We start from the raw sequence: 15627 nt of genomic DNA on the forward strand, positions 1-15627 counted from the left end.
AAGTCTTTCTTACGAACATTCATAAAACTTTTTCTTAACTGAAACTGGTATGAACATTCAGGAGCACTCGTAAGAACAAAAAAAATCTACTGTTTTAGAATATTATTTCTGTGATAATGCAACAAAAAATTTAAATTCCTTCATGATTGTGAGTTATAGATTTTCTTTGGGTTGGAATCAAAAAGACAAACATACAAATCATCACAAGTTTTTTTAACCTCTTGGACCTTCTCTCAGGCTCCTGTATGTTCATCATCATGTCTCTGATGGTCTCCTAAGGTCAATATTTATTTTTTATTTATCAGAGTTTTACATCAGTTCAGTGACAGTTTACGGGGAAAGAAAATCTGAGAAAGGAACAAAGAAAAAGGGAACAAAAATACAGGAAGTAGCAGTGAGTTCCAAGACCACACACCTCAAACGATGTCACTACAGAGACTTTTTATGCACAAGAAAGATTTTTTTTTTTTACAGTTATTAACATTCTTTTAACAAAATAAAGGTGGTGATCTTTTGATTCTATTTTCATTAGTCTAATTTATTGTGTAATTTATGTTTTTTTTGCACAGTTATGTAATTATCTCCATTATATCTCCTATGTCCATGTCTAAACAGGAAGACACCTTGTTCACCAGTATTTAAAAATAGAAAGAAAGAAAAAAATAAGTAGATGTTTTGGTTAAATTGTAATGATGTTAACTATGTTTTAGTGAAATCTGTCACTTGCACTTTAAAGGTCTTGTATTACGTTTCTTGTGAACTTTAAGTCATGTTATAATGTTGTTACCTCTTCAACACAGACCTGAAGTTGTGTTTTGTTTCATTCACACATGTTTGAGTAACTCTTTATCATTAGTTTGTCTACATCTCCACTACAGATGTTTTCAGGACAGAACAGTGCCGGTGCCACTCCCGTTCTGCTAGTGTTCACCGGTGAACGACCCACATTTTAAGTGAACCCATCATGTGTCATCGACAGGGTGTTGATGTGCCACCAAATTTAAAAACAGCAGCATGTCACAGAGAGGAAAATAACAATCATGGATCGCATCATCGACACCAGCGAGCGTCTGTACTCATACCAAATCTGCGCCAAGATCTGCTACAACATCTGCTGTGGAGAAGGCGACAGCGACGCCAAATCCAAAAATGGCACCTCACCGGGCGAACACGGATACAGCAAATATTTGGTCTCTTTCGCTGACCACTGCACAATCTTCTTGTTACTTGATTTCTCCACCATGTTCCACACACACGTTTTTTTGTTTGTTTATTTTACCGTGTGTGACCAGGATGAACCTGCCAGTGTCTACTGTGTTGTCACATTTCTCTTGGAAAAAACAAGTTTTACTTGGTTCCGGTCGGAACCAACTTTTCGGTTCCTGAACACTCTGATTTTCATTGTCAGCCAGTTCGAGATTAGGTGCGGAAACTGGCACCAGCACAGCTCTCTGTCAGCCTGAAAACACTACTTGTGATGCCATCAAGTGAACATCTCCTTTTACCTTCAGTTCAGTGGAAATGAGCAACTCCAGATCTGAAATCATCCAAATGATTCTAGTGAACGTGTGTGGAGTTTGAAAACACAGTGGAGCACATCCTGTATTACCACATGACATCACAACGTGGAATGGAGTGTTTTCAGTTTGAGAGAAGAACTCATCTTAAATATGCAGGGTTTGTGTGTTAAAGCTGCATTGTGTAACTTTTCTGGTATAAATGTTATTGGTGTGTCTGGACTGTTTCACAGTATGGCATTAAACCTTCTATCTTCACAATGACCAAACCAGAACAGGTTACAGGTCAGATCTGTGGAGAGGCGACGCCGCTCAGTCAGAAAATCGAGCTGTTTAATGTCACACTGTGGAACATTTCAGGCAGAGCAATGACATCTCCACACACAGTGCACCTTTAAACATGCGTGAATGAAACAAAACACAACTCCAGGTCGGTTTGTAATGAGGAAACGACATTAGAACGTAGATCAGAAAAGTCCATCACCTTCTCCTTGGTCTTCAGACGTTCAGCTCCATGAGGTCGATCTCTCACTCGACTCCTCCTCAGAGAATTACAGACAAGCAGAGGAGGAGGAGCGGCCGTAAACTGTGCTCAAGAAAGAATTTTATCGCAATATCTCTGTAATGTAGCCAGTCCTAGGGCTAATTAAAAGGTAAAATAATGAGGAACTGAAACAAAGTTTTAGAATGTTTATTGTAAATTGATTATGTGCAGATTGAAGTTACCTGTAAAAGAAAAGAAAATAAGTAAAAAGTAAAAGTGCATTTAAATTTAAGTAATTGTGTTAAAGTAATTGTACTTACCCTCTGGTGTGGTCTGCCTCAGGTGCTCCGGCCAAAAGAGTCCCCGGGGAGGTGGAGCACCTTAAGAAGGCTCTGGGGCAGCCAACCATGTTGTTTAAAGGAGGGGAGCACAAATGTTTTTACTTGTTCTATTTAGTATTTTAAAACATTAAACACTGCTAATTTAAATAAAGAGATATATATTTTTGTAATTAATGTAATTGGATATTGTTTGGGCACTGTTTTGATAATTATGTAAAATAATTATCAATAATTATAATTATGATAAATGTACAAGTTATTGGAGCTTACCTGATCGTTGAAGTGGGCTCACCCAATTAGGACAGAGCCTTTAAAAGAAGCCAGCCTCACCTTGTTGGGGGAGAGGTGCTGTGTGAGCGCAGGTAACTGCTATGCCTGTTTTTAACCTTTTTGGAACTTTTGTAAATACTTTTCTATTTTTGTCTTTAATAAATGCACTGGGATCTGCACTGTAAACTGCTCAACTTGACTCTGTTCCTTCTAAAACCGCTAAGGTTGCCACCAGGCTTTTACAATCTGCAACTCTTTTATTTCCTGGCACCTCACAGTCGCATTAGAATTCAGTTTTGGCAATTATCACGTCCAAGAAATTACTCACAAGGAAAAAATGCATCAAGTAAACAACGACTGTGAGCGCTGATGGAACGTGTCCAAGTAAAAGTTGTAAAGTACTGTAAGTAAGTATAAATTTGAGATTCTGTACTTTAGTGAGAGGTGCACTATGTAATTTTTTGGTTAGTTTCCATGGAGATGTTATTGCTCTGTCTGGAATGTTCCACAGTATGACATTAAACAGCTCTACCTTATGTTTTTTTTTTTTTTTACAGTTGGATTTACAGCTCAAAATACCTAGAAAAACAAACATCCTCTCCACAGATCTGACCTGTAACTTGGTCCATTTGGTGTCCATGAAGATAGAAACGTTTAATGCTACACTGTGAAACATTCCAGACAAAACAATAACATCTCCAATTGGGAAAGCATTTGACAGAAACTCCACCAGAAACGTTACACAATGCAGCTTAAGTAGATGTTCAAGTGGATACTTATGTTTAGGCTACGTATTACACATCACCAGGTATTTTGAGAAACAAATATTTCCCTGCCTCTCTTTTCCAAAATAACATCGTGCACAAAGCATCGTTTTCAAAATAGTTTTTGTTTACATCAACCCGCATAAATATGCCATCGAACGCCGTTATAACTACACCGAGCCTCTGGGCGCAGCTGGATTAGATTCAAACCTGTAGCATTTATTTCATTACAGTTGTACGTTTTACTCACAAATACCTTGAAAAACGTGCATTTCTGAACGGGCTCGCCTCTTCACAATTATGTTAAAGAAGTAGCAAAATCACTGACCTCTGAGTCCTTGTTCATCTCTGGTCATGGATCTGATCCATCAGCTGTGTGCAAATGCGAACACATGAAAAGTGTTTCACTAGAAGAAAAAGATGAGCTGAAGCGGGGAGTGGTGTCCGATGCCTCCACCTGAGAAGCGCTTTCTCCAGGAAAAAAACATGTGCGCGGACGGACGCTCAGAACAACATATAACGAACCAAACGAGATTCGCATTTCTGTCCGGATCCTTTGCACCACCTTGGAAACAGCCGCGGTCGAGCGCGGAGAACCGGAGCAACAGCCCGGACCTGTGGTCCAAAGCACATTCTCACTTTCCCCACACAGAACCAGTGCGCAGATGACTGCACTGAGGCACTCAGACCCAGTCCTTTGCGCATTGGTCTTACTCACCCCGAGCGTCCGGACTGATCAGACCAACACTGAACCCCCAGCCTCATCTTGAGGAGCTGCACGCTCCGGTGAGTGCTCCCGTGTGTTTAGCGCTGTTACCCGAACTCAGAGCTTCTGCTCCGGGCTGATGTGCGATGAGTTTGTACAAAGTTCTACATGCTGCTGTTTTATGAGTTTGTGGTGATAAGTTGAGATGAGGACGACCGTGGTGGAACACAGATTCCTTTCGCAATTGGAGAAACATTGGGAACATCGGTCTGACCCTAGTCCAGGTCTGTATGAGATGGCGTCTTCACTAACGTGTGTGTGTGTGTGTGTGTGTATATATATATATATGTATATATGTATGTATATGTATATATGTATGTATATATGTATATAGCTTAACCTCACCAAGCAGCACCAGACGTCACATTAATGGTGAGTATTATAACAACATTATTTAAAAGAATAAATTCAGAGGATTATTATACTCACATTTAGTTGAATTCAGTCTTAAAATATATTATATGACTCTCACTGAAATAAATTTCCAAATATTTTGCTTTCATGGCTCTCTGAGTCATAAAGGTTCCCGACACCTGATTTAGGTCAATATTGAAATCATGATTATTCAAAGGATTATGTTTTAGTTACACGATGAATTTATTCAGCATTTTCCTTTAAAAAAACAAAAACAAAACACTTATTATTGATTATTGATAATCTGAGCAAAACTTGAAAACTGAAAATAAATATAGGCTATAAATATGAACCTTAGAGCAGTTCTGAGATGTATAAAATATAAAATTAATAAAATATACTTTGAACACAAAATAAGGCATAGATAAACATAAATGTGTCCAAAATAAACTATGTATCCAGCTGTTTTACAATCTCTAAATTTAAAAAATAAAATAAATATACTTATTTATATAAAAAATATCCCAAAATAAACTTGGTTAAGCAAAATCATTTCAACTCAGTTATATGAGTTTGTACACACAAATCGAAATTACTTGCCTTATTTTTACTTTTACTTCACTACAATCTCTAAATTTAAAAAATAAAATAAATATACTTATTTATATAAAAAGTATCCTGGACTGGTTTAGTCCCAGTTTAAACCTGGTTTAGTCCTGGTTTAGTCCTGGTTTAGTCCTGGTCTATCTCAGTGTAAGAAATCAGAATATTGTATTCTGATTGAATCGTGCATCAGAACGTTACAAAATAAACAGGCTAATAATTAAATTAATATTCTGTAACTAAAAACATGTTCAATTAATTCTTCCATCACTGAACATAATTTTTATTTGTCTGATTTAAATCGTTATAAGTGCGGTGTGGTACCTGTGCGCCTGCGTCGTGCTGTTCCATGCTGCTGCCCGGAGATGAGGAGGTCACTGCGCCAAGGAAGAGGAGAAATACGTGAATGACGCCGAACCGCAGGATGCACCAGTAACACCGCATGTTCAGTCCGTACGTGCATGGGCGTGGGATCGGCATGCGTGGGCGTGAGATCGGCGTGAGATCGGCGTGAGATCGGAGCAGGTATGCAAGTTTGTGGCACGTGTCCGGACAAGACTAAAAAGAAAAAGAAAAGTAGTTTCATAGTTACGTAAAGTTTAACAGCAAGATAAGCCCTGACGGTCTCTTTGGAGTCACATTGACCCAAAGAACTTTTTTTTCCTTCCCACTCTCTTGGGGCGGGTCAGTCAGACCCAAAAATTAATTTTCTCACCTGGCAAGAATTTATTTGAAAATCAATTTTTGGGTCTGATTGACCCACCCCAAGAGAGCGGGAAGGAAAAAAAAATATTCAGGTCAATGTGACCCCAAAGAGACCAAGAGGTTTAAAGACAGATTTTATATGATTCTGAAGAAGTTTGTGTTTAAACCTCGTTTAAACACAAAGTTCTTCAGAACGTTTTAGTTTAGTGCTGGTTTAGTCCTAGTTTAGACCTGGTTTAGTCCTAGTTTAGAACTAGTTTAGACCTGGTTTAGTCCTAGTTTAGACCTGGTTTAGTCCTAGTTTAGATCTGGGTTAGATTTAGCTTAGTCCTAGTTTCGACCTGGTTTCGACCTGGTTAGTCCTAGTTTAGACCTGGTTTAGTCCTAGTTTAGATCTGGGTTAGATTTAGCTTAGTCCTAGTTTCGACCTGGTTTAGACCTGGTTTAGACCTGGTTTAGACCTGGTTTAGACCTGGTTTAGACCTGGTTTAATCCTGATTTAGAGGAAGTGCCACAAAAAGAATACAGTGAGATGATCAGGAAATTACACAATGACCATGTGAGTCTGGTTTTATGAGACAGATTTAAATGACTGTATAAATGTATAAATATATAAATGTATAAATATATCATGAGTAAACTGAATCAGTTTTTAAAGAGGGAGTGTTATGCAAAATCAACCTTTTGGAGCTTTCTAACATGTTATACCGTTGTTCTCTCAATAAAAACCTGCCTGAGGAGGTTTTAAATGTCACACATGCATGTTCAAGTCTCTCCTGGGGCTTGTTCAACGGTTCCAAACACGATCCGGTCCAAGGCTCCGCCCACATCACCCACGTTCCCACACAACAAATACACAAAAACATGATACAACACAACTTCACAAACCTTATGTGCAGTTTTTCTTTTTTTTTTTTTTAGTGGGGTGTACGCTGATTGTAATGGGATAGTGCTCTGAATGGGGAGTGACTTAGCGTGGAGAGCCATGTTAATATATTGTTTTCGGGAAATGCAGCATTTCCTGAACAATACAAGGTCATACAACAGTATTCTGAATATGTACAGAGTTAACAATGAATGCCCCACGATCAAGAGTCATACCCACACACGGGTCATACCCACACACGGGTCACACCCACACACGGGTCATACCCCCACACGAGAGTCACACCCACACGAGGGTCACACCCACACGAGAGTCACACCCACACGAGAGTCACACCCACACGAGAGTCACACCCACACGAGAGTCACACCCACACTGGTCACACCCACACGAGAGTCACACCCACACGAGAGTCACACCCACACGAGAGTCACACCCACGAGAGTCACACCCCTGGTCACACCCACACGAGAGTCACACCCACACGAGAGTCACACCCACACTGGTCACACCCACACGAGAGTCACACCCACACGAGAGTCACACCCACACTGGTCACACCCCACACGAGGTCACACCCACACGAGGTCACACCCACACGAGAGTCACACACCCACACACGAGAGTCACACCCACACGGTCACACCCGACACTCACACCCACACGAGTCACACCCACACGAGAGTCACACCCACACTGGTCACACCCACACGTGAGTCACACCCACACGAGAGTCACACCCACACGAGAGTCACACCCACACGAGGGTCACACCCACACTGGTCACACCCACACTGGTCACACCCACACGAGAGTCACACCCACACGAGAGTCACACCCACACGAGAGTCACACCCACACTGGTCACACCCACACGAGAGTCACACCCACACGAGAGTCACACCCACACGAGAGTCACACCCACACGAGTCACACCCACACGAGGGTCACACCCACACGAGAGTCACACCCACACGAGAGTCACACCCACACTGGTCACACCCACACGAGAGTCACACCCACACGAGGGTCACACCCACACGACGGGTCACACCCACACGAGTCACACCCACACGAGGTCACACCCACACGAGGGTCACACCCACACCACACGAGGGTCACACCCACACGAGAGTCACACCCACACTGGTCACACCCACACGAGAGTCACACCCACACACCCACACGAGAGTCACACCACACGAGAGTCACACCCACACGAGAGTCACACCCACACTGGTCACACCCACACGAGGGTCACACCCACACGAGGGTCACACCCACACTGGTCACACCCACACGAGGGTCACACCCACACGAGGTCACACCCACACGAGGTCACACCCACACGGGTCACACCCACACTGGTCACACCCACACTGGTCACACCCACACGAGAGTCATACCCACACGAGAGTCACACCCACACTGGTCATACCCACACGAGAGTCATACCCACACGAGAGTCATACCCACACGAGGGTCATACCCACACCCTCATCAATTTTTTTTATTACAAACTCAAAGCATAACCCCAAAGGCATTATTATTATTATTATTATTATTATTATTATTGTCTCTACTATTAATTACAGTAATTACAACAATAACTTATTTCATCATTATCATTAGCAGTAATTGTACTAATACTGAATACTAAAACTTAGATTTTTCATGTGATACTTTTACTTTTACTTGAGTATCATGTTTATCCAGTCTCTGTACTTTTACTTAAGTAACAAAATTGAGTGCTTCTTCCACAGGGTGACCAGACGTCCCTGTTTCCCTGGGACAGTCACCGTTTTGAGCCTGTGTCCTTTGTCCCAGCAGATTTATAATAAAAACTGTGATTTGTCCCAGTTTTACACAAGAAATGTGGTGATTCTATTTTTGACCAATCTGATCCCTGCCAACAGTAAAAAGAGACATAAATTGTCATTTCTTTAGGTAAAATACAGAAAAGCTGCTTAAAAATGACTAAAACACAAAGAAAATTTGACTATATTGACTCACATTAGTGCAGAACAGTTTTTGTTAATTACACACTCGTTTCACAATTTTATTATTACTTGAACCAGGACTAAACCAGGACTGAACCAGGACTAAACCAGGACTAAACCAGGACTGAAAAAGGACTAAACCAGGATTAAACCAGGTCTAAACCAGGACTAAACCAAGGACTAAACCAGGATTAAACCAGGACTGACCCAGGACTAAACCAGGATTAAACCAGGACTAAACCAGGACTGAACCAGGATTAAACCAGGACTAAACCAGGACTGACCCAGGACTAAACCAGGATTAAACCAGGACTAAACCAGGACTGAACTAGGACTAAAACAGGACCAAAACTCCTCTGGATAAACTGAACTGAAAATAATTTGACAAATACAGCCAGAGAATGAAATTTTATTCATATAAAACACATTTCACATGTAAAAGTACGAGTAGTACTTAAAAAAACATGACACAAGTAAAAGTACAAAAGAAGTAGTCCAAGAATTTTGAAGTGGACGTAATTCAAAGCACAAAACATTAAATGATGTAACAGTTATGGAATTATCGAGCGTGATGTTATAATTTTCCACCCAGGAAGTCTAAAAAATGGGCAAACTGGGGTAAAAAATGTAAACTTTTTGAGTAAAATCTGAAATATAATGATCTTAATTGTGTTTTGGAGAAGTCTAACCTGCCATGGGGACTTTAAAAATGGCACAAACAAAAACAATGTGACCCAAAATAATTGAAAATCACAGATAAAAGTTAAAAGTTTGCATCATTAAACAATCAGGTTTTGTTAGTGGGTTTAAAAACTGCGATGGTCTTGATCACATTCTGTCTGAAGGAACTTTAAGACTCCACAAACTCCTAAATCTGTGTCTCATTTGTTTTATTTGTTTTTCAAAATAAAACCAGAAATAAGAAAATGAAAAAAAAAAGAATAATAATAATTTTCTTCATTATTTGTCTCCAAAACCAAAATGAAAAAATAATGAAAAATTTAAATTTTGTGGGGTTTTTTTATACCGCGTATGGACTGAACCAGGACTAAACCAGGTCTGGGGCCAGACAGGAACCAGACCGGGACTGAGACCAGGGCCAGAACCAGGACTAAGCCCGTGACTGAGACCAGGATTGAGGCCGAGACCAGACCGAGACTGAGACTGGGACTGACCAGACCAGGACCGAGACCAGAACTAAGTCCAGGACCGGGACCAGGACCGGGACTGAGATCGGAACCGAGACCAGGACTGAGGCCAGGACTAGAATGGGACTGAGACCGGGACCAGACTGGGGCCGAGACCGGGACCGGACTGGGACCGAGACCGGGACCGCAACCAGGACTGAGGCCGGGACCAGACCGGGACCAGACCATGATTGAGACCAGGACTGAGACTGGGACCAGACCAGGACTGAAAACAGTTTAGTCCTGGTTCAGTCCGTATGTGGTGCAAAAGTCCAACATCGCAGTTTAAGTCACGTAAACGGGAAATAATGGAAAAAATGTTATCCGGTTTTGAAAACAGTTTTGTTTTGTTTTTTCATTTTCTTATTTTTGGTTTTATATTGAAAAACGAATTAATGAATGACACACAGATTCTCCTAGAACATCACCTCCATGGTCGTTATGTTCAGACCTGGTGGGACGGTTGGTCCGGTTGGTCTGGTTGGTCTGGTTGGACCTGTGCACTGTGAGTCTTGTTCCTCCTGCGCTCCAGAGCCTTGGTGATCTCTCTGAGCACAGTCTCCTTGTTGTTCTTCATGTTCTCCTGGGCGATCTTCAGCAGACGATCGATCATCTCAGGGCTGTAGCTCCTCTGAAACGTGGAGAACTCCTCCATCCTCTGGGCCCACTCGTCTGCGTCTGGACACAGCAGGAAAATCCAGTTCAGCCTTTTTAGTTTCAAATCAAGAGCTGAGTTTTAGATAAAAGAGGAGTTATTTTACTTCTGTGGACATAATGGTCTTAACATGTTTAAAGATTTTCACTTTTGTTTTGGATGCTCTGAGTTAATCCGTGTATCATTCGTTCATTTGTTTGCACTTTTTACGCTGCATATAAACTGAACCAGGACTAAACCAGAAGAAAACTAGGATTAAAACAAGACTAAATCAGAACTAAACCAGGACTAAACCAGAGCTAAACCAGGTCAAAACCAAGACTGAACTAGGACTACACCAGGACTAAATGGGACTAAACCAGATCTAAACTAGGTCTAAACCTGGACTAAAACAGGACTAAACCAGGACTAAACCAGGACTAAACCAGGTCTAAATCAAGACTAAAACAGGACTGAACCAGGACTGAGTCTTTGAGTTTTTTTCATTTTGGTTTTGGAGATAAATAATGAAGAAAATTGTTGTTTTTTTCGTTTTCTTATTTTTGGTTTTATTTTGAAAAACGAATGAACGAATGATACACAGATTTGAGTCCCCCCTCTCTTTTGCTCCCGGGGTTAAGTCACTCCCCCTTCAGAGCACTATCACAACACAATCAGCGTTCACCCCGCCAATGAAACAATCACATCAGGTTTGTGAAGTTCTTGTGTATAGTTTTGTATCATGTTTTTGTATATTTATGCAGAATTGTCGTGCGGGAGCCTGGGTGAATAGGAGGATGAAAATAGAGCCTGGGAGAGATCACTAGATTACTCAAACATGCATGGATTACTTTAAAACCTCTTCAGGAATAATAGAAAGATCCAAAAAGTTGATTTCATTAATTGATTTCATTAATTCATATCCTGTCCTCTAACGATTGTTTTAAATTTAGAAAGTAAAATTGTGCCTAAAATTCAACAAAACAGGAATAAAAAATGTTTTCTTTTCAGTTTAGTGAAGTGAGCAGAGCAGCTGCTGAGGCCCCAAGAGCAGATTTTATTGGAAACTATGTAAAATGTTACTTTGATCGCGCCTACACAAACTGGAGAACAATGAAAAGAATCAGAAAAAAAGGAAAATCATTTTAGAATCTTAAAATATTTGTAGAGGAGGATCCCACACTCCCCGTTTAATGTTGGGATACAGTTCTTGTGACCACTGGTGTTCCTAAACTCTCCATTTAAAAGACAAACCTTTGTATCTTTTTATTTAAACATTATTGTTAGTTTAACATTATTATTAGACCATAAATGAAAACATATGTGTGTGTGTGGCAGAGGTGGGACTTGCTAGTCGTGATTTGAGTTGATTCACTATTTTTAGGACTTGAGACTTGACTTGATAAAATGGACTAAGACTTGGGACTCGACTTTGACTTGAAGGTCAGTGACTTGGGACTTGATTCGGACTTAAGGTCTGTGACTTGAGAAGACTGAATTCTTTCTAGTTTCACCATAATGATTCACACTAAGATCTTTTTAAGACATTTAAAGTAACATTTCTACAACTCTTATATACTCATAAATGCTCATGTATAAATATACTATGATTTTTTATGTACAATTTATCTTATAATTCATATAAATTGCAAAAATCTAATCTATATTTGGTGGTTTGGTTTAAAGACTTGAAATGACTTGAAGCTTACGCAGATGACTTGGACTTGACTTGGACTTATAGGCCAGTGACTCGAGACTCGACTAATTATTCTTGTCTGTATTTGACTTGGGACTTGACTCGGACTTGAGGTCAAAGACTTGAGACTTACTTGAGACTTGCAAAACAACAACTTGGTCCCACCTCTGGTATATGGATGATGATATAAAGGTTAAAAAAAAAAAGTGTTAACCACATGTTACAGTAAAACAATTGTTGGTTTGTTTTTTAACTTCATGTTGCTGCATTTTGTTCAAACACAAATGAAATTCTTCCCTTTACATTTGTATTCTATTTATATTCTATTTGAAGCTGATGATACAAACAGAGTTCGTGGTGTGACTACAGCTCTGTGTCGTGTTGAGATCTGAAACATCAAAGCGAGGCCCTTGTAGCGGTGAGGCACTCTGCCCGGGGCCCCTGCAGGCTCAGGCTCGGGCCCCGGGAGTGAGTAAGTGTTTACCTTTTGCAGTTGCGTCTGTTGAAGAGGGGCATGAAGACGATGGTGGGAGCCGTGTCGTTGCCCTCAAACACGTAGCAGTCTTTGGGCCAGAGCTTCTCCTCCTCCAGGACCGTGTCATCCAGCTGTGGGAAAGGCTTGCCCACCTCCGCCGCGTACGCCCGAGCCAGAGTCAACGTCTGACAACGAGACCAACGACACATGAGTCAAGCGACGTTTATATGACGACGGTCTGAACAGAAGATGCAAAGGTGGTGTCGCGTCTTCACTTTTTATTCTGGGTTTAAATGAGCGTTTTCAGGAGGAAATCTGCGTGCATACAGTGTCTCCAAAGTGTGTGGGGGATTCGAATTGGGTTTGCATGCCAGGTGGCCTAGTGGTGACTCTAGGTGATGATGTATGTGATGTAAACGCAGACGCGACATGAGCAGATCTGACCAGAGTTTTGCATCTTGGCAGTGCAGATGGAAACGCTACGGTGGAGCATATTCAACTTTTCCACTCTGGAGGTGGGTTTCAGATTTTTGGGTTTTTAAGCCCCAAAAACACCGTCACCGTCTAAACCAGACAAACCAGACAAATTTGGTCCGCAATATAATTGTATTTGGCCTGCGAGATCATATCAAATATCTATTAGAGCTGACCACCAGCTAAAGATAGGCTATAGAGACAATATTTATTTAAAATTGTGTTATTATTTTATATTCTGCTTGGTCTGGATTCAATGTTTAAGGAAAACTATTACTAAACATTTATTTTAATAAGAAAAGGTTTAACATTACATATCTCGAAAGAAGAGAAAACATCAAAAGAAGAGAAAACATGCAGATGTTGTTGAAATTTTTCAATAAATATTTAGTTTGACCCACAACTTAGTACCAGTTTTTAATTTTGGCCTCTGTGAATTTGAGTTTGACACTCCTGGTGTAAACGAAAGGCACTTCCGATAAAATATTTTGTCGTTTTTACCCACAAGCGTTCTCGTGTAAACAGGCCCTGAGAGAGAGAGAGTTTTGTTCCAGCAAACTGTTGCAGTTACTGTGACATTTCCACATCGCCTCCACCTCTGTGTCTCAGTCAAAGGTCTCAGTGCAGTTTAACAATTGGACTGATCAGGGAGGGTCGGCAGAACCTGTGGAAGAGCCAAAAGTGTCCCTCCTCTTTGTCCCGCAGCATCACAGCAGACTACAAGAAGAAATAACAGTTCTAACACTTTTAAGTCTTAGTTGTTTGGATTAAATTTTGTCCAGGCATTTTAAGAGGAAAAAGTAGCATATTAACAGTTTTGTTTGCAGCCTTCACAAAATATCTTAATAAATATTGCACCGTGAGGTTCGTACCGTGACGATATCATAATGTGAGACTTGGATATCGTTACACCCCTAGTAAACCCAAAGGATAGAACACCGAGCCACAAACAAAGCAATGTGGTCTACTCCATTCAGTGCGGTGAAGACTGTGAACGCGGCATCGGAGAAATAAAACAGCTATTCAGAAGAGGATGTACCAACACAGACGAGAGAGCAGCACAGGACCTCAGTCTGCTGTTCATCTCCATCTAAAAGGGATCGTGGTCTATGTAGTTCCTTCTGTCTTTTTTAGCTATTGCTGCACCATAACTCTTAATTTAAGCAAAGAGACTTGTAATTCGATATATTGTGATGGTCCACGACATTATTGTGAGAACTTGAAGCACTGATATTTGAGAGAACGTTTGTAGCCCATAAAAGTTCTCGGCACAGGACATGATCACACCCGGCCACCCTTCTCAAGCCGTTGGGGACGTAGGTGAATACAGTCCGTCCCTGTCCCCAGCTGCTCAGACACGTACCTCAAACATTTCCCCGGCGCTGTACTCGGGGGCGATGATCAGGTCGATGTCCCGCCTCGGCCCCAGGAACGAGGGGTACGCCGTGTTCACCAGCAGCCCCCCGTCCATCAGGTGCAGCAGCTCCGCAGACGCCAGGCAGGACGGGACAGGAACCTCTGCACAGCACAAGAACATTGAGCAAAGGCAAAACTATCCAGTGAGAATCAGCGGTAATTGATTGAGATAGAAAAGAAACTGAGACTGCGCAGCCCTCGTTATCTTGGTTTATGCCATCAGAAGTATGATACTCCCTACAACAGAACAGACTTACACCTTTTCACCTCACAATCTTTTGGAGGTTTTCAAACGAGTGGCTCTTTTTATTTATTTATATGACACCAAGAAGCCAATGTGAGATCTAAACCAGGACTAAACCAGATCTAAACCAGGACTAAACCAGATCTAAACCAGGATTGAACAAGGACTGAACCAGGACTAAACAAGGTGTTAAAAGAAGGATTACCCCAGGACTAAACCAGAACTAAACTAGGAATGAACCAAGACTAAACCAGGACTAAACTAGGACTGAACCAGGACTAAACCAGGACTAAACTAGGACTGAACCAGGACTAAACCAAGACTGATCCCAGGACTGAACCAGGAGGGCTAAACCAAGACTGAACTAGGACTAAAACTAGAACTAAAACAGGACTTAAACAGGACTGATGCCAGGTTGATTCCAGATTGATTCCAATCTTTTGCAGCCTTTCAGATGACTAGCTCTTTTAATATTTATTTATTTATATGACAGAAGCCAATGTGAGAGTTAATTTAACTACAAAATAATCAGAGAAATGTTTAAGATGGTTCAAAGTGAGAGTGGGAGTGTGTTTATCCTTTGAAATTATGAAAAAATAAAATACTGCAAATATTAATACACTATCAATTATATCAAAACTCTTATTAAGATGTGATAAAAAATGTAAATAACAAGTTGCACTGCAGTAATCATTTTAAAACTGTTTGTTTATGATGCCAAATATGTTTTTTTGTGCACAAAACTCTCACTCATGGGTCCTGCTCAGTATAATATGCAATAGCCACATGGACAACACATAAGAAATAAACT

General features: G+C 40.9%; 3 protein-coding genes across 3 annotated transcripts in view; 1 reads left to right on the top strand and 2 right to left on the bottom strand.

Annotated features, from left to right (window-relative positions):
- LOC129408748 (cytosolic phospholipase A2 gamma-like) overlaps positions 1-5484 on the bottom strand; it is a 60562-nt gene extending 55078 nt beyond the window's left edge. The window contains exon 1 of the mRNA XM_055153105.1: positions 5424-5484. Coding sequence (XP_055009080.1) covers positions 5424-5450 — 27 coding nt within the window. The 5' untranslated portion in view covers positions 5451-5484. The remainder of the gene's footprint in view (positions 1-5423) is intronic.
- Positions 5485-6877: 1393 nt separating this feature from the next.
- On the top strand, positions 6878-8458 carry LOC129408749 (histidine-rich glycoprotein-like). The gene is made up of 2 exons (XM_055153106.1): positions 6878-8138; positions 8454-8458. Exons 1-2 carry the CDS (start codon positions 6878-6880, stop codon positions 8456-8458), a joined length of 1266 nt encoding a protein of 421 aa, XP_055009081.1.
- Positions 8459-9089: 631 nt separating this feature from the next.
- The window catches only part of LOC110162475 (cytosolic phospholipase A2 zeta-like), a 36029-nt gene continuing 29491 nt past the window's right edge, over positions 9090-15627 (bottom strand). The window contains exon 13 of the mRNA XM_055152247.1: positions 9090-10555. Within this exon, the coding sequence (XP_055008222.1) occupies positions 10323-10555 (233 nt within the window). The 3' untranslated portion in view covers positions 9090-10322. The remainder of the gene's footprint in view (positions 10556-15627) is intronic.

This window comes from Boleophthalmus pectinirostris, unplaced genomic scaffold, assembly GCF_026225935.1.
Source record: "Boleophthalmus pectinirostris isolate CB_2022bp ecotype Guang Dong unplaced genomic scaffold, ASM2622593v1 HiC_scaffold_17, whole genome shotgun sequence".
In the NCBI taxonomy this organism is placed as follows: domain Eukaryota; kingdom Metazoa; phylum Chordata; class Actinopteri; order Gobiiformes; family Gobiidae; genus Boleophthalmus; species Boleophthalmus pectinirostris.